General features: G+C 44.2%; 1 protein-coding gene across 3 annotated transcripts in view; it reads left to right on the top strand.

Annotated features, from left to right (window-relative positions):
• The window catches only part of LOC134931960 (ADAMTS-like protein 5), a 123,946-nt gene that overhangs the window by 90,984 nt on the left and 12,366 nt on the right, over positions 1–20,596 (top strand). For all 3 annotated transcript variants that reach the window (XM_063925870.1, XM_063925869.1, XM_063925868.1), the window contains 2 exons: positions 4,658–4,826; positions 12,233–12,325. In XM_063925870.1, the coding sequence (XP_063781940.1) occupies positions 4,658–4,826; positions 12,233–12,325 (262 nt within the window). The remainder of the gene's footprint in view (positions 1–4,657; positions 4,827–12,232; positions 12,326–20,596) is intronic.

The following is a 20,596-nucleotide window of genomic DNA, read 5'->3' as shown; positions in this document are numbered from 1 at the left end:
AAGGATCTTATGGATAAAAAAAATGGAAACTACATGCTTCTTCAGGAACCATATTTAAGCTGGTGTGGTTAGGACTTCAGTCTGCTGTCTGCTTAGAGAATGGATATCACACATAGGGATATGCTAGAGAAAATAAACATTACAGCATGTAGTGAAAAGCATTGAAGTGATGCAAAGGTACAATGATTTTCTTTGTGAACCTTCACTGAAGGCAGTTACGTTGTCATCCAGAAGTATGTCTCTGGTAGACCCATTGACAAAGAATAGTTTAACCACACTTCCATGATTTTCTGTTTGGGGGAAAAACTGGATTCATTGACCCAAAAAGTCACTGAAGGTAAAAACCCATTATCTGTAACAGGAAGTCATGAAGTCATTCTCCTATTGATGGCACTTTTGAGAAGTGCAAGGGAAGCCTCTTTTTTAACAGGTTGAGTCTTTTATATATATATATATATATATATATATATATATACTGTATTTGAGGGAATTTACATACCATAGTGAGATATCTTGAGGATGGGACCCAAGTCTAAACCCGATAAGCATTTATGTTTTATATACAACATAGCCTGAAGGTAATTTATACAATATTTAAAATAATTTTTATGCATGAAACAAAGTTTGTGTACATTGAGCTATCAGAAAGCAAAGGTGTCACAATCTCTGTCTCACTGAAAAAAAATCTGTATTTTTGAATATTCCATATTTCAGAATTTTAGATATGACAGACTCAATGTAATATGTGGAGTTTTCTATGTTCCCGGTAGTGACACTGGTGTACCAGTGGTGGAAGTCTGATGAAGGAAACTGGGAGCTTGTGAGAGTTCTTGTGCATGAGCAGAATGGAATGGTTTGCCAGTGAGTTGACTAATACCAAGACCAGAGATGCAGAATCTAACACGCCGGCGGTCTTCACTAGGAACCCCCGCAAGGAGGTATAGGTTCAGCTGTGTCCGATGTGCAGGTTGTGGCCGCCTGACTGGGCAGGAAAACTAACAGAACACTGTGAGCTTGGCTATAAAACAGATGGCTGGAATTACTGGATGGAACTGATGGAAGCTGTATTGGGCTGGGACCTATGATGACACTGCAATCACTGGTTTAACTATTAAGACTGGAACCAATAATCGGACTGGAACCACAGGTGTAACTTACTAGACTGGATCTGATGATCAGACTGGAACCACTGGTTTAAATGATTGACTGGAACCGATGGTGTAGCTTATCAGACTGCTGCACCCCTTCAGTGGAATGCACTCCCCCGCTTTATTAGACTCTCCTCGACCTTGCAAAGCTTTAAACGGGCACTAAAAACCAACCTATTCATCAAAGCATACGCTCCCGACGCATAACAGAGTCCTGAGGCCGCTCCTCCATCCCCCTGCCTCATGCCTTGAACATCTCAGCTTTGCTTACATACTGCCATCAGACTACCTCCCGCTTTTCTTGCACCTAATGTCATCTGTCTGTCGACCCTTCCTATTAGATTGTTAGCTCTTCAGATCAGGGCCCTCTTTCCTCTTGTTATCTAAGCCCTCTTCTCGACACATTTCAGCTCTCCTCTACTCAGCGAACATCTATACCCGCTTTTTCTGCTGCTGGTAAAGGCACATCTCCATCGATGGTCACCAGCCCCTAGTAGTACGATGATCACTCCCTCACTACTTACATCTTAGCTGTGTTATGTCTTAGAATTGTGGTGCTCTTTGTTACCTGTACTCTATTTGTTATTTATTTACTGTAATGCTAAGTTTTGTCTCCCTGTACTGTCCTTTGTACGGCGCTGCAAAACACTTGTGGCGCCTTATAAATAAAATGTAATAATAACTGGAACCAATGGTCGGACTAAACCTATAATATCGCTTATCGGACTGGAACTGATGGTCAGACTGTCCCAATGATAGCTCTGTGCTAAGCTGTTAGTCAGAGATACACTGATACTGGTGTGCACCAACTAAGGTGACCAGTCCTGTAATCGTGATCGGCGGGATCTGGGATTTTAACTTAAAATTGTCTGGGATTGAATCCTAGGATTAGAACGTCCAATCCCAGGATTTCGGGAGTAGCCACCACCTTTTTTTTGTGTTTTTTCAATGCTGGGCAGTGTTGAGCATCTTCAGCAGGCACCGGCTATCCCCGGCTCACACTGCCTCCGGTTGTGCACACGGAAATGCTTCTTGGCAGCCGGAAATTCCCACCTGTGTATTGGTTTATGTTTTGAAGGACAACTTTGAGAATTTCTCAAGACATTAAAGGGAAGGAGGAATCTTTTTCCTGGTTCTCCTCTTGATTAGCCCATTCATTATGGCTTCATAGAGTATTTTCAAAGACATTTGAAATAGTAATCATTTGAGTATGTCACATGATTACAGAAAAATTAAGATGTATGCAATAAACTAAGCATGATTATGACCAAAAAATCTATCCTCTCTAGACCTAAAATGTTGCCTTATGCAATAAACATAAAAAATTAAAAAATATAGTATTATGTGCTGTATAAATCCATAGTTCCACACTTCTGCTTCATGGCAGGAGTTAATACGTTTGACACTGCAAGCCATTTACTTCTGTTGTAAGGCTTAAGCACAAGAAGATCCCCAATATTGTCTTTCAGTAGGGTTATGGACCATAAATCTGTTCACAGCGGGCAATTTCGCTCTTTGTCCAAAGGAGTTGCAAAGAATATATATATTTTTTTATTATGGTGTAAATCTATCGGCAGCTTCTTGCACTGCAGCAGCTTCCATCTTCACTAACTCTCCGTTTTTATTTTCCTGTCTTTTATTTTTCTAAAAGAACATTATAACATTACATACACGTAGAATTATCATTGCAAAGCATATAAACAGACTTTCTAACAGGCAGGAAAAACACGTTTCCTCCATGGTTAACTTATGTATTGTCCATGTAATCTGTAGCTCCTTTACGGTGGCGGATTTTACCTATGGGCTGCAGGACTGCAGCCCGCCAGGTAAAATCTACCACCCCGCTCAGTGTCAGTGAAGCCAGATGCACTCTGTGACTGCACTGGCTTTCAGTGTGATTGGCAGTGACTTCCTATTGGAAGTTGTAACTGTCAGTCACAGACACACACGGCAGTCCCATTGGGAGGTGTCTCCACTCCCTGGGACTGCCAGGCCATGCTGCGATAAGCAGAGAGCACAGCCCAATCCAGCTTCTATGGACTGCAGTCAGTGCAGTACATAGAGGCCAGGGGTTTAAGCACGCACTGTTGCACCGTGGCATCTGCGCATGCACCGTCCCGGCTAAGGAAGCCAATCCCGGGCCATTTTTTCAATCCCGGGTATCAGGATTGAAAAATATCCAATTCCTGGATACCTGGGATACCCAGGATTGGCTTTTAACTATGTGGCCGCCCCCTCGCCCCACCCCACACACATAACTCACCATATACCGGGGGCGGCTCCCAGCGGCGTGTGAAGGCGATTCGTGACCTCTCACGCTGCGCTGGGGAGCCGGAAGAAGGAAGCCGGACAGCGTCTGAGCATCCTGTGGACGCTCAATGCTGATGTCTCAATCCACGGGATTGGAGCTTCCAATCCCCGGATTCAATCCCGGCCGTTTTTGGCCCTAAATCCCGGGATCCCGATCCCGGGATTGGCCACCATAGTCCCGGCACCTGCCGAATCCATTGTGCATGGGCCAGGACCCATGGACTGGCTTTCTCCTCTCCAGGAACAGGGGTAGTGGCAGACCCCCTATCGTACGTAAATAGGAGGCACCACTGCTTCTTTATGTTAACCAACTTTGTGTCAGGTCAAATCCTTTCATACGAGAAAGCTAGAGGCATATCAAGATTATTTTAAAACATTCAGGGTGAGAGGTATTATTATGCACATATTGGCCGTTATTTGTGTGGACCCACTTTACCTCTCTATTGTGGTGAAGCCGGTCCTGATATTGGCAGATGTATTATTGTTTGTTTTGCCGAAGAGGGATAGTGTTAACTCACCATTTGGCAAAGTGCACTCTCCCTCTGTCAGCTGTAGCTGCTTTGGGGACCAGCACTGCATGGATTGTGGGCATGCATCAGTCAGTAGTTCCACAGCAGCACCCACATAAAATATATATATATATATATATATATATATATATATATATATATATATACATACATACATACATACATACATACATACATACATACATACATACATACATACATATTTTGTTTGCACAATCTCTGGCTGTCTGCTGCGGAAATCGATATCTTCAGTCGTAGCCACTGACCATTCTTACATTTGCGCTATCTTGAAGATCGGTGCGCCAATAATGACGCTTCCCCGACATTTAGCACGCAATTCCACATTAATACATAGGGAGAAGTGGTATCTGTATTACCTAACGTGCATAGATACCGCTAAAGCCCGTAACGAGGATCATAAATCTATCCCACAGTCCTTTGTCCAACATGTCTCATTTACTTACAGCAGAGCATCAGGCTGCCTGGGTTTCTACAAACCTGAGTGAATATCTCCATGCAGCTGACCACCCAGTTGGTATACTGCGTAAGCCTGAGATAGATGATGAACATGGACTATATTGTATTCCAATGAGGAAGTAAGCTTTAAAGCAAGTCTTGCAGTCAATACAAATTATGTAAATGAAACAATATATCTTATGTATATTCTAGGTCCTCTTCACAGAGCAGAACTCAGGCATAGAATATGAGTACTGGCTTCCTAAGGATTACTATATACACCATCAGAGAGACCGCAGCTCGTTGCAAGAAACTGTGGAGACAGTCGTATCACCGACTATACCTGCTACCCTACCTCCTCCGCCAACAACGAGGCAGAGTGGTGAGTAGACTGTCACCACACAATCACAAATTAGTAATGAAGCCTTTTGTTGATAAAACATTAGAAATGGGCAGTGTGGACTTCATAGGAGTCTGTGCTGGACCCTTTGTTTTTAGGCAAATTGTAAACCATTATTACTATATCAAAAATATTCAACGTTATAGTTCTGTGCGGAAGGATTTAAGTGTGAAGATCCTGTGTGCTCCCAATGCTATTGACATCGAGGTTTAGAATAACAGTTTATTTTATAAATGAAGGTTATGCACTAGCGTGCCTTTCAAAGTCTAATGAAGCTGTGATTAACTGTAAAAGCAATGATTTGCTCTGTGTGGAGCATTACACTGTAAGAGACCATTAGAAGTGGAGTGTCTGGAAGTAACTAATTGGTCTGTAGTACCAGCAGTACATGTCAGTTCCGCCAGTGTCTCCTCAGAGACACATCATGTATTTTATGTAAGCAGCCACATGTACAATCAGAATCACAGACAGTGTCATTACACATTTCTCTATCGTCCTAGTGGATGCTGGGGTTCCTGAAAGGACCATGGGGGATAGCGGCTCCGCAGGAGACAGGGCACAAAAAGTAAAGCTTTACGATCAGGTGGTGTGTACTGGCTCCTCCCCCTATGACCCTCCTCCAAGCCTCAGTTTGATTTTTGTGCCCGGCCGAGAAGGGTGCAATCTAGGTGGCTCTCCTAAAGAGCTGCTTAGAAAAGTTTAGCTTAGGTTTTTTATTTTACAGTGAGTCCTGCTGGCAACAGGATCACTGCAACGAGGGACTTAGGGGAGAAGAAGTGAACTCACCTGCGTGCAGGATGGATTGGCTTCTTTGGCTACTGGACATTAGCTCCAGAGGGACGATCACAGGTACAGCCTGGATGGTCACCGGAGCCTCGCCGCCGGCCCCCTTGCAGATGCTGAAACGAGAAGAGGTCCAGAATCGGCGGCAGAAGACTCCTCAGTCTTCTTAAGGTAGCGCACAGCACTGCAGCTGTGCGCCATTTCCTCTCAGCACACTTCACACGGCAGTCACTGAGGGTGCAGGGCGCTGGGAGGGGGGCGCCCTGGGAGGCAAATGTAAACCTATTTTTGGCAAAAAATACCTCACATATAGCCTCCGGGGGCTATATGGAGATATTTAACCCCTGCCAGAATCCGTTAAAGAGCGGGAGACGAGCCCGCCGAAAAAGGGGCGGGGCCTATCTCCTCAGCACACAGCGCCATTTTCCCTCACAGAAAGGCTGGAGGGAAGGCTCCCAGGCTCTCCCCTGCACTGCACTACAGAAACAGGGTTAAAACAGAGAGGGGGGGGCACTAATTTGGCGTTAGAAATATATAAAAAAAAAAAGATGCTATAAGGGAAAACACTTATAAGGTTGTCCCTATATAATTATAGCGTTTTTGGTGTGTGCTGGCAAACTCTCCCTCTGTCTCTCCAAAGGGCTAGTGGGTCCTGTCCTCTATCAGAGCATTCCCTGTGTGTGTGCTGTGTGTCGGTACGTGTGTGTCGACATGTATGAGGACGATGTTGGTGAGGAGGCGGAGCAATTGCCTGTAATGGTGATGTCACTCTCTAGGGAGTCGACACCGGAATGGATGGCTTATTTAGGGAATTACGTGATAATGTCAACACGCTGCAAGGTCGGTTGACGACATGAGACGGCCGACAAACAATTAGTACCGGTCCAGACGTCTCAAAAACACCGTCAGGGTTTTTTTAAAACGCCCGTTTACTTTAGTCGGTCGACACAGACACGGACACTGAATCCAGTGTCGACGGTGAATAAACAAACGTATTCCTTATTAGGGCCACACGTTAAGGGCAATGAAGGAGGTGTTACATATTTCTGATACTACAAGTACCACAAAAGAGGGTATTATGTGGGATGTGAAAAAACTACCGTAGTTTTTCCTGAATCAGATAAATTAAATGAAGTGTGTGATGATGCGTGGGATCCCCCCGATAGAAAATTATTGGCGGTATACCCTTTCCCGCCAGAAGTTAGGGCGCGTTGGGAAACACCCCTTAGGGTGGATAAGGCGCTCACACGCTTATCAAAACAAGTGGCGGTACCGTCTATAGATAGGGCCGTCCTCAAGGAGCCAGCTGACAGGAGGCTGGAAAATATCATAAAAAGTATATACACACATACTGGTGTTATACTACGACCAGCGATCGCCTCAGCCTGGATGTGCAGAGCTGGGGTGGCTTGGTCGGATTCCCTGACTAAAAATATTGATACCCTTGACAGGGACAGTATTTTATTGACTATAGAGCATTTAAAGGATGCATTTCTATATATGCGAGATGCACAGAGGGATATTTGCACTCTGGCATCAAGAGTAAGTGCGATGTCCATATCTGCCAGAAGATGTTTATGGACACGACAGTGGTCAGGTGATGCAGATTCCAAACGGCACATGGAAGTATTGCCGTATAAAGGGGAGGAGTTATTTGGGGTCGGTCCATCGGACCTGGTGGCCACGGCAACTGCTGGAAAATCCACCGTTTTTACCCTAAGTCACATCCCTGCAGAAAAAGACACCGTCTTTTCAGCCTCAGTCCTTTCGTCCCTATAAGAGTCATATTTGCCCAGGGATAGAGGAAAGGGAAGAAGACTGCAGCAGGCAGCCCATTCCCAGGAACAGAAGCCTTCCACCGCTTCTGCCAAGCTCTCAGCATGACGCTGGGACCGTACAGGACCCCTGGATCCTACAAGTAGTATCCCAGGGGTACAGATTGGAATGTCGAAACGTTTCCCCCTCGCAGGCTCCTGAAGTCTGCTTTACCAAGGTCTCCCTCCGACAAGGAGGCAGTATGGGAAAAAAATTCACAAGCTGTATTCCCAGCAGGTGATAATCAAATTACCCCTCCTACAACAAGGAAAGGGGTATTATTCCACACTATATTGTGGTACTGAAGCCAGAAGGCTAGGTGAGACCTATTCTAAATCTAAAAAATTTGAACACTTAACAAAGGTTCAAATCAAGATGGAGTCACTCAGAGCAGTGATAACGAACCAGGAAGAAGGGGACTATATAGTGTCCCGGGACATCAGGGATGCTTACCTCCATGTCCCAAATTTGCCCTTCTCACTAAGGGTACCTCAGGTTCGTGGTATAGAACTGTCACTATCAGTTTCAGACGCTGCCGTTTGGATTGTCCACGGCACCCCGGGTCTTTACCAAGGTAATGGCCGAAATGATGATTCTTCTTCGAAGAAAAGGCGTCTTAATTACCCCTTACTTGGACGATCTCCTAATAAGGGCAAAGTCCAGGGAACAGTTGGAGGTCGGAGTAGCACTATCTCGGATACTGCTACAACAGCACGGGTGGATTCTAAATATTCCAAAATCGCAGCTGATCCTGACGACACATCTGCTGTGCCTAGGGATGATTCTGGACACAGTCCAGAAAAAGGTGTTTCTCCCGGAAGAGAAAGCCAGGGAGTTATCCGAGCTAGTCAAGAACCTCCTAAAACCAGGAAAAGTGTCAGTGCATCATTGCACAAGGGTCCTGGTAAAAATGGTGGCTTCCTACGAAGCAATTCCATTCGGCAGATTTCACGCAAGAACTTTTCAGTGGGATCTGCTGGACAAATGGTCCGGATCGCATCTTCAGATGCATCAGCGGATAACCCTATATCCAAGGACAAGGGTGTCTCTCCTGTGGTGGTTACAGAGTGCTCATCTTCTAGAGGGCCGCAGATTCGGCATTCAGGATTGGATGCTGGTGACCACGGAGGCCAGCCCGAGAGGCTGGGGAGCAGTCACACAAGGAAAAAATTTCCAGGGAGTGTGATCAAGTCTGGAGACTGTTCTCCACATAAATATACTGGAGCTAAGGGTAAATTTATAATGCTCTAAGCTTAGCAAGACCTCTGCTTCAAAGTCAGCCGGTATTGATCCAGTGGGGAAAACATCACGGCAGTCGCCCACGTAAATAGACAGGGCGGCACAAGAAGCAGGAGGGCAATGGCAAAAACTGCAAGGACTTTTCGCTGGGCGGAAAATCATGTGATAGCACTGTCAGCAGTGTTTCATTCCGGGAATGGAAACTGGGAAGCAGACTTCCTCAGCAGGCACGACCTCCACCCGGCAGAGTGGAAACTTCATCGGGAAGTTTTCCACATGATTGTAAACCGTTGGGAAATACCAAAGGTGGACATGATGGCGTCCCGTCTGAACAAAAAACGGGACAGGTATTGCGCCAGGTTAAGAGACCCTCAGGCAATAGCTGTGGACGTTCTGGTAACACCGTGGGTGTACCAGTCGGTGTATGTGTTCCATCCTCTGCTTCTCATACCTAAGGTACTGAGAATTATAAGACGTAGAGGAGTAAGAACTATACTCATGGCTCCGGATTGGCCAAGAAGGACTTGGTACCCGGAACTTAAAGAGATGCTCACAGAGGATTTATGGCCTCTGCCGCTAAGAAGGGACTTGTTTCAGCAAGTACCATGTCTGTTCCAAGACTTACCGCAGCTGCGTTTGACGGCATGGCGGTGGAACGCCGGATCCTAAGGGAAAAAGGCATTCAGGAAGAGGTCATTCCTACCCTGGTCAAAGCCAGAAAGGAGGTGACCGCACAACATTATCACCACATGTGGCAAAAATATGTTGCGTGGTGTGAGGCCAGAAAGGCCCCACGAAGAAATTTCAACTCTGTCGATTCCTGCAAACAGGAGTGTCTATGGGCCTCAAATTGGGGTCCATTAAGGTTCAAATTTCGGCCCTGTCGATTTTCTTCCAGAAAGAATTGGCTTCAGTTCCTGAAGTCCAGAAGTTTGTCAAGGGAGTATTGCATATACAACCCCCTTTGGTGCCTCCAGTGGCACTGTGGGATCTCAACGTAGTTCTGGGATTCCTCAAATCACATTGGTTTAAAACCAGTCAAATCTGTGGATTTGAAGCATCTCACATGAAAAGTGACCATGCTCTTGGCCCTGGCCTGGACCAGGCGAGTGTCAAATTGGTGGTTTTTTTCTCAAAAAAGCCATATCTGTTTGTCCATTTGGACAGGGCAGAGCTGCGGACTCGTCCCCAGTTCTCTCCCTAAGGTGGTGTCAGTGTTTCACCTGAACCAGCTTATTGTGGTGCCTTGCGCCTACTGGGGACTTGGAGGACTCCAAGTTGCTGGATGTTGTCAGGGCCCTGAAAATATAGGTCCCAGGACGGCTGGAGTCAGGAAAACTGACTTGCTGTTATCCTGTATGCACCCAACAAACTGGGTGCTCTTGCTTCTAAGCAGACTATTGCTAGTTGGATGTGTAATACAATTCAGCTTGCACATTCTGTGGCAGGCCTGCCACAGCCAAAATATGTAAATGCCCATTCCACAAGGAAGGTGGGCTCATCTTGGGCGGCTGCCCGAGGGGTCTCGGCTTTACAACTTTGCCGAGCGGCTATTTAGTCAGGGGCAAACACGTTTGTAAAATCCTACAAATTTGATACCCTGGCTAAGGAGGACCTGGAGTTCTCTCATTCGGTGCTGCAGAGTCATCCGCACTCTCCCGCCCGTTTGGGAGCTTTGGTATAATCCCCATGGTCCTTTCAGGAACCCCAGCATCCACTAGGACGATAGAGAAAATAAGAATTTACTTACCGATAATTCTATTTCTCGGAGTCCGTAGTGGATGCTGGGCGCCCATCCCAAGTGCGGATTATCTGCATTACTTGTACATAGTTACAAAAATCGGGTTATTATTGTTGTGAGCCATCTTTTCAGAGGCTCCGCTGTTATCATGCTGTTAACTGGGTTCAGATCACAGGTTGTACAGTGTGATTGGTGTGGCTGGTATGAGTCTTACCCGGGATTCAAAATCCTTCCTTATTGTGTACGCTCGTCCGGGCACAGTATCCTAACTGAGGCTTGGAGGAGGGTCATAGGGGGAGGAGCCAGTACACACCACCTGATCGTAAAGCTTTACTTTTTGTGCCCTGTCTCCTGCGGAGCCGCTATCCCCCATGGTCCTTTCAGGAACCCCAGCATCCACTACGGACTCCGAGAAATAGAATTATCGGTAAGTAAATTCTTATTATTTCCCTTCCAATTGCTGTCTGATAAGCCTGATTAAACTGGCTTTGAAGTGTTCACTATCATATTAGCTTTCCTGTATGTTTATACATAGTGTAAATGTTTCAGTACGCTTGTCTGTAAATGGAATGAAAACAGTCTGCTAACACACAAGTTGCTGGTAGAACTATACATATACTAGCTGTAATTAGCAGAACTATATACACCTGATTGGTGTCACTGTATTCCTTCCTGTTCTGGAATACTGTAATAGACATGAGCATCACTTTATAGTAAGACAGAATGATTGCATTTTTAATGGATACATGTCTGTGGTTCATCAGAGGTAGACATAGATATTATTGGGCTACACAGCAACATTTGAAAGGTTTCTGACCCCTCCATGAATCTGTCCAGCTAAAACTCTTGTCACTCTCGCCCACCTAGATCTGCTTTGTCTCCACATCACTGTTCTACATTGCAGTGCTCTAATTATACTTCTGTAAATCTGACACCAGTGAATCATACAGTATGTACATGATTCTTTTTTATCACTTGCTTCCCAGTCCATCACTGCAAGGTATTATATAATAAATATATAATGATCGGGCGTTACTCTGTTTGTTTCTATCAAGGCAGCTGTAGAAATGGGAGAGAGTACATCTCCACAATCAAACAATATAGGTAACAATGTAGCTAGGCCTAAATCATACAACAATAGTAAAATTCCATAGCATGTCTAAAACTGAAAATTTAATAAATCCATTCCTTAGACGCATAGCACAACACTTTGATTTGATGTTTTTAATTTTTTATTAAGTCAGCAGAGGGATAACATATTAGTCAGAAAAGTCCTTCATTCTGCTATTAATATGGCAGAAGGACAGGATTGAATCGACATGTATAGCCCTTTAAAAGGGGAGATCATGTTCATCTTTTAGGGTAATAATAATGCCAGTTCTGTGAAAATCCTAGCCGGGTCTAAATTGGCATAGTAAGTCCCGTGCCATACAATATTTAGTTTGCGTTTCGCTGCTATGCCTTGTAGCTCTATCAGAGGCATTTATGCAGTTCATTCCCCTTTCTTCTCTGATTTGCTGAATGATCCATGGAGGTTTTACTTTGGGTTGCCTGGTTTGCTGCTTTAATATGATGAGAAACCTGCCCTGTAGGTACCTGGTATCATCTGGGTCCCAGCTCTTTTGTGCTATTAACCCCTGTAGCAGTTAGAATGGGCTGCTGTGAATTATTGTTGCATGCTCGGATATGAATGCAGATTTCTACCTGTGTTTAGAGTCAACTGAATCTGTCTGCGTCGTGTACATAGAATGTATTAATCTCGATCACACTAGAGAAATACTTGTATGTTTTGCATTTGTTGTCTCTGCAGCACTATCGCTAACAACAAAGAGACGCCCACACCAGCCTCGGCTTGAAAGAGACAACACTGAGCTGAACAGAATAATTGAATCTAAAAGAGATGGTAAGTATTACGTTTTTACTCTTAGGGGGAAATTTACTAAGCAGTGATAAGAGCGGAGAAGTGAGCTAGTGGAGAAGTTGCCCCATTAACCAATCAGCAGCTTTGTATAATTTTATACAACAACAAAAGGCTGCGCTTAGAGAGATGAATTGTCTAAAAAACAATATAAAATTTATTAAACTTAAAATCCGTCCATTGGACAATTGAATTAAAATACACTGTAATGGATAACCTTCAATCACCTTTTCAACATCACATAAGCTTATTTAGTGAACCAAAAATGACCCTGTATGCTTGAAACCAATTTTATCCTGGGGCTAAAGCATAGTCCCTGGGCTGGAAGATTAGGTCCCAACGCTGGAGGTTCTGCAATTCCAATGTTTTAGCATAAAGTCAAGGAAAGTCCTCACCAGTATTGCGTTTTGGTTGACAAGAAAGTCCAGTCCTTAGTTTGTTGGATATGGTTCAAGTCTAACAGATTCTGGGGTCCGCGATGGTTCAGGATTGCAGTGAAGATTGTGATGAGGTGATGAAGGGGCTCACACCTGACGCGTTTCACAGCTCCTGCTGTTTTATCAAATAAATATATATATAAACGATATATATGATAAAACAGCAGGAGCTGTGAAACGCGTCAGGTGTGAGCCCCTTCATCACCTCATCACAATCTTCACTGCAATCCTGAACCATCGCGGACCCCAGAATCTGTTAGACTTGAACCATATCCAACAAACTAAGGACTGGACTTTCTTGTCAACCAAAACGCAATACTGGTGAGGACTTTCCTTGACTTTATGCTAAAACATTGGAATTGCAGAACCTCCAGCGTTGGGACCTAATCTTCCAGCCCAGGGACTATGCTTTAGCCCCAGGATAAAATTGGTTTCAAGCATACAGGGTCATTTTTGGTTCACTAAATAAGCTTATGTGATGTTGAAAAGGTGATTGAAGGTTATCCATTACAGTGTATTTTAATTCAATTGTCCAATGGACGGATTTTAAGTTTAATAAATTTTATATTGTTTTTTAGACAATTCATCTCTCTAAGCGCAGCCTTTTGTTGTTGTATTTTAGTTTTGTTTTTATAAAGGTTTAACTACCCTATATAGGCAGCTGCTGCACTTTTCAAATTGGAAAACACTTAAAGCGCCCTTTCCAACCTAGGTTGGTTTGTTTCATTATTTTGTATAATTTTATAGTATGCAAATTATAGATGTTACTTCAGTGCTGATTGGTTGCCATGGGCACTTCTCCACTGGCTCACTTCTCCGCTCTTATCACTGCTTAGTAAATGTCCCCCTTGGTCTCTCTGGTGCTCGTACAGTATAGGAGCTGAGGCAGTATGGCACGCAGGTCACATTTGCACCTGTATTTCGCATTGTATGAAGCTCATTCGCATCTCCACTTAGAGGGGAAGGAGCGTTACTGGTTGGTATTAGGGCATTTGCATGTAAGATAAGTTTACTGAGGGCATGGTGAGGGTGGAACTATGGATTGCGAGTTGCGATTTCAGACTGATCTCTTGCACCAAGGATAAGGCTGGTGCAAGTGCGCGCTGTTAATGATGACTGATCTGAAGCCAAGCGTATGGATGGGGCGGTCGCATAGATGTATATAGCACTTCATACACGCAAGGATCTGCGTGTGTTTCCATATACGCAATGCAAGTGCAATTGAAGCGAGCGTGTGTGTGTGTAGCTCTGAATCACCCCCATAAACAATATCGATACAAAAGCTGCCTTTAGTTAAGTGGAGTCATATTATTTGTGTCAGAGCGATTTGCCATTCATATTCAGATTTGTTAATTAAAGTATACTTAATCAAGGTTACATAGCTATTATTTACATAGTTTACTAAAAAAAAAAAAGGCTTGGGCACTCGTGAAGGTGCGCGCGCTCACCACGGGGGGGGGGGGTGTTGGGGGGCTTGAGCGCCGTCACGTAACATGGGGGCATGCCGCGAGTCATGAGGGTGTGTACTCAATTACCATGGCGACACTTACTTGGGGCGTGCCGCGAGTCCGGGCGTGTGGCACGCCCCCATTTCCGTGGAGACCGGTGGGGGGCGGCTCAACCAGAGAGCCGGAAGCTGCGCTGTGCGCGGCCTTCCCCGCTCTCTGAGGGACCGGCCCTTCTGACGTGCCAGATGGCCAGTCCAGCCCTGATCCGAGTATGATTCATCACTGCTGAGACTGTTTAGTAGAAAGGGGGGTGACACTGGAGGCGGCTGTACAGCAGAAAGCTCCAATTCGGCTGATCAGTCTGAGTCACAGTGGCTGGCCGAGTCCTGTGGTTGGGCTGTAGGAAGATAGTCTTTCGGCAGCTGCGGCTGGGCGATGACCCTTCACTGTGGCTGGCGAGAGAGGACTGAACTGGGGAGGAAGCACAGAGGCCAGCATGCTTTTTGGTCAGGAAAAGACCAGAGTAGTTTGTAGACTACAATAGAGCAGAAATCATGTATACCATAAAATCATTATGGACATTTGGCAGTTATTTGGTAGTGTTGAATATAGATTAGAAAATGATTTATGCTGGCCATTTTTTATATTCGGTTTCATGTCATGTAGGTAATTTGTTTGTATCATGATCTCCTAATGTACAGATGTATTAAAGACCGGCACTGTATAAATGAAGGATAATAATGTCATAAGACAAAAGCAGTGACATGTTAAATTTAATTTTTTTTCTTCAGAAGAATTCTACATAAATCACCTTTATTACGTAATTTTCATTTTCCATGGGGGTATCATTCTTTCTGTACACATCAGTGTAGATTATTCATGATCCGTACCTATGGAGTGTTGTTTCTTTGCCACAACAGATCTGACGAACGCATTTCACTTTCATTTTCCACCAGTAATTCTTAAAATGGTGCCCACCTTAAAAAAAAACAACCAACAACCCAAAAATTTTTCATCTGCAGCCAGGAACTGTGTCCAGGAGATACTGGCTTTCTGCACTGTGATGCATGGCTACTGCGGAAGTGCAGAAACTCAGGCTCCTGCCTTCTGGGTTAACCCAAGTGGGGAGGACTCGGCCCTATGGAGTCTGGAGTATGTATTTTGTTTTTTGTTTATAATTTTTTGTTTTTATATGTATGTTTTATTTAAATATTTTACAAAATAAAAAGAATTAAGGGGAGGGGACAATGTACATGGTATTTGCAACTATGGATTTTTACATAAACCCTTCCAAAGACTAGAATAAACATGAGTAAATACTAACAGCATTTGTATGCATGAGAGAAGGGAAGTGCAATCTAAATTAATAATGAAGAAACGATGACAAGTGGAATGTGAAGTACAAACTTGGGAGTTATGGATCTGGGGAACAAGAGATAATGGAAGGAGGAGGATGGGGAGAATCGCACACTTCAAACCAGAAGGTCTGGAAACATGTATATAGAGAAATATATATTCTATGTGATACATTTGACGAATCCTATTGATGACAGCCGTGATGGAGGAGCCGGCCATATGCCTCTCCTTGCATACTATGGAACATTTAGGGGTATATTCAATTAAAGTCGGATCCATTCCGACATGCATTTTTCGGAATGGATCCAACGAGTGCTATTCCATCGGCCAAATCCGAGAAGATTTGGCCATTCCTGACCATCTCAATCCGACTTTAAAAGAAAGTCGGATTGAGATGAGGGAGCTGCGAAGAGGTGAGGAGGATGTGGCACCTCCGCCAGACCTCACGGCAGCGTCCACCCCGGCTCCAGCAAGCGGGCAGTGCCACATCCTCCTGCTACGCCACTGGTCTTCCCACGGCTATCCCCCGTCTCCTCCTCTTAGCTCTCTCATCTCAATCCGACTTTTTTTAAAGTCTGATTGAGATGGTCGGAAAGGGGGCCAAAACCTGTTGGATTTGGCCCCGTTTCCGACAGACGCACGCGGATCGGTGGCTATTCCGCCGATCCAAGTGCTTTCCGACAAGTCAGAATTCCTGACTTGTCGGATAATTCTGGGGTGTATTGAATAGGTCGGAACCCCTTCCGACTTAAAAAAGTTGAAAACTGCCGTCTTTCCGACAGACGGCAGCTTTCGACTGCAATTAAATATACCCCTTTGCAGCTGCTATGTCCCATGAGATACACTAGATGCATAGAGGTCTATAGGAGGTTAAAGGTAGAGCGTAAAAAACGCAGGTGGGGAGTGTCACACCTGTAATAGATCTGACAAGACTGGGAATGTTCTGGGACAGAAAGCAATCTTAGGGCAATGCCACCATATATGTGCCATGGTGCCTGCTACCCTGCACTCCCTTCAAGAGGCTCCAGAAGAATCTGGTTAAGTCACATGGATGTAAGGTATAATAAATTAAAGGTTTTATAAGCATTTTCTTTTATCCTGACGCATACTGAGCTCTTGGCGATTTTCTCTCTAATTTTGAGCCATGTCCTCCCATTTCATCTCATAAGGATCTTTCACGGCTTGATGGTGCTTAATATAGATGCTGTAAAAAGTCAGTATGAGGCCCTTAATGTCTGACTTAGTATGACATAGGGATTCCAAAGTTTAAGGCTGTGTCGGCACTTTGTAGGACCTGGAAGGAGCAAGTTCTTGGAAGATCAAAAATCTCTTGAAGGCCTGCAAATTCTGGAAAGAATCACAGCTATATCGGGAATAAATGTAATGCTGTACCTGGTACAGGGTTTAAAAACCTTACATATACCTGTTCCAAGATTGTGTTCTGAATTGGCTTTAGCCAGAAAAGTATTGAAAATTTCAAATATTTGTGTCCTGAGCCTTCCTGCGCCAAGTAAATATTAACACTAAAGGTAATAAAAATCACATTCCTTTGTGCTCTGAAATATGTTAACATTTACTAGGACCTAGGTGCAAAATACTGAATAGAAAGTATTTATTGTTAATTACCTTTTTCATATATGTAGCTTTATGAAACCTCTTACAGTTTTCATGGTCAAAATAGTGACAATGCTAAATTCCTTTGCCTTATAACAACCCTTTATGAAGCTAAGAACACTGTACGCTGTTTACTTAAGAAGTACCGTAATGGTACGCTAGTTGCGTAACGATCGCTCAGCCGTAGGCGAGACGCTCAAGCGTCACGTTCGCTCACGGCCCAGCGATCACAGGACACGTTATTGGTTATGTCTAGGGTAATGATTCGCTATGGCGTAGCTTACGCTCGAGACCACGAGGAGGTCACCAGCGATGCAGACGCTCACAACACTATACCTTTATGATAAAACCTTATACCAATGAAATACACTGAATACCTTAATGTGAGTACAGGGTGTAAGTGCAACCTTGTGTAACCTGACTAACTACAAAGCTGCTTGAGCGTCACCGACGCTCAAGTGAACACTTAACACTATAGGAAATACACAGATGCTGGTTTAGGTTCCAAAGCCTATTAACTGTATTATATCTAATATACTTGTAAAAGGGGATAACAGTACAATTGATACACTACAATATAACAGAGACTTCCTAACCACAGAACTAAACTATAAATACAAAAAGACAATACTACTCTGACCTAAATGCAATACAATACAATGCTATAATACTATGAGAGATATAAGAGAAAAGAGGAGAGAGAGAGATAGAGAGAGAGAGAGAGAGAAATTGGCTCACAGAAAGACAATGATTACGGAGAGAAACTTACGCACAAGGGGAAACGATCGCATGCGCCTGGACATCCAGCTCCCGGCTATCAGCAGATAACCGTTGATGAGAGAGTGAGAGCTGGATGTGGTCGGCCTGCCTATTTATGCCCCACACACAATGCAATCTCCTGGTCCTACAATCCCATTGTCCATTGGCCGAAGGAATTCGGCCCTGTATCATAACAAAAGGTCATAGGGTGATTCATACAGGTGGGCTGTGACGATTTCCAACAGCTCAGGTGGGTGGGAAACTGGGTTTCCCGCCGCATACCTGAGTATGTGTAAATAATAGAAATGGACATAAACTTCTTATGTCCATAACTATTCGCACGAGCGATTAATACGCTCCAAACCAACACCGGAATATTGCTAATTAAATACTCTTCCGATGGGTACCAAACACTGCTGTATGATTCCTGTTAGACCCTTCGTACGATATAAAGAGGGATTCCTCAGCTCTGGGACATTGTATTTTAACCAAACTTTCAGAATCTATCAAAGGGACCGTGATCTATAAACTACATTAATTGTGAACATTTGTAACGAATGAGTCGCACGCTACGACTACATAAACTCTACCGTAAATACGCTTACCGCGCCTGCGAGTGCACGTTATTGCGGGTATGCGCATCCACGGGAGAGCGCACGCACGCGCAGCGCGGACCAGTGTGCGGTGCAAATATGGCAACGTGCATTGAGACATTTTTCTGACTTTGACAGTCCACCCTTTGGCAGTCAATAATAACTGCCACAAAACATTTAAGGAGAAAAATGTAAGTCAGGGGTTAATTGATTTCCATGGTTGGGTAGGGGAGGAGAGAGGAGAAGGTGTGAAGAGGGTATGACCTAGTGAGATAGCAGAAGCATGTGTGTATGAATCCATGTTTGGGGGGGGTCATGTATCATCGTGCCGTACGTGTTGTAAATCAAGCTTCGAGGTATTGCGAAGTATACATTTGAATTCCTTCTTATCCTGTGGTACAGGTCTGTGGATGGGCTGTCAAACTTTACCGAGCTCATTTCGGCTGTGGTTGTAACAAAATGGGGATGCACATTTTAGTTGATGATACATGAATGGGGGAGGTATGTGGTTGCTGATATCTGTGCCTGTATTCCCTATCGTCTATGTGTGTCGTTACCTGAGGGTTGTAGAGATGAAGATAAAGAACACTTACGAAAAATGCAATGATATTCTATGTCAGGGAAATGTACATCTGTCGTCGAAGTTGTGTTCGGTATCTGTTGAGAGTCGTCTTCTTTGCGCTGTTTTGCTCCTTAGGCATGAGCAACAAGCTTTGTCAGTGCCATCAGATTTACAAAAATGTTGGGCTAGCGTGAGTTTAAAGATACTAGGGAAACTGGGGATCCATGGCAAAGTTCATCAAGTGTCCATATTTAAAGTTGTCAAATCTTCTTCTTTGGTGCTTGTCTGTTGTCTGTATACATCTCGTCTCGTCAGCTTCCTCGTCCAAGGGGGTCTTTGTATCTTGGAGAAAAAGCAGAAAAACAGGTGAAAGAAACGGACCGTATAATCGCATTTTCATCACATTCTGGTTTCTATCATTGGGTCATAAATCAAATCCAGGTTAATTACAGTTTCCTCACTCCTCAAGCTCATCACTTTTGTACTTTGTTTGCACCTCATTAAAGCCTGCCCGCATCTAAATATCAATCCAATCGATATAACGACACCCAAGATACATAGTAGAAACTTTCCAACATCCATTATGACTCCTTGAGCCCAATCTCCTAAACCGGAGAACCAATTTCGCGGGTTCAACCATGACACCCAACCAGTCAGCTCATTACCTACAGCAGCAAGGGTGAGATTGTGTTTTCGACGAAATTCCCACTTCAATTGGAGAATATCGTCCATCTTTTGGTCTATGACCTCTACCGGATCCTCGGTGCTATTTGTGATATACGTGCAACACTCTATGCCGTACTGTGTTGCCAATGTAACACAATATCCGCCTGTTACTGCTGTAAGATAATTAAGAACCATCCTATGCTGAACTAGTTCTGTTTTATAAGCTTGAAGTTCTCTTCCAGTGTATCTAAACGTGTCATCATACATTTCAGTGATATTATCTAACAAATTGGCGAGTGCGGAAATGTATCTATAATTCATCACTCCCCGAGCGGTACGAGTGAAATCTAACGCTACCAGAACCTGAATCCCGGTGGATTCATGGATAAGATCAGAGGCCGGATGCTCTAACCTTTCTGACAGTTGTCTTTTAACTCGGTGCTCGTAATGAGTGTGAGTATAAGGAGCTTGGGCACCACGGTGTATGTCCTTCATTTTGTCATGTGTAACAGTCATCACTTCAGGCAATACTTTTCCAATATAACACAATCCTTCAGAGTTTGGGGCAAGCCATTTGTACGCCTTTCTCCCGCATATGAAATATGCATCATCGGGGAGAACATAAGGGACGGAGAAGGACATGACCATGTTACAAACCTTCCAGGTGAAATCTCCTGACCCTAATTCTTCCAACTGCTTAATGCACGTATCGGTTTGTACGATATGTGCACAGTATCCTGGTGATACCTCTCCAACTCTAGTAATCCTATTTCCTAAGGTATATCGATACCGGAAAGATTTTCCTCTACTGGCTATGTGGC

Source organism: Pseudophryne corroboree, chromosome 6, assembly GCF_028390025.1.
Source record: "Pseudophryne corroboree isolate aPseCor3 chromosome 6, aPseCor3.hap2, whole genome shotgun sequence".
Classification (NCBI taxonomy): domain Eukaryota; kingdom Metazoa; phylum Chordata; class Amphibia; order Anura; family Myobatrachidae; genus Pseudophryne; species Pseudophryne corroboree.
This window is presented reverse-complemented; position numbering and strand designations above follow the sequence as displayed.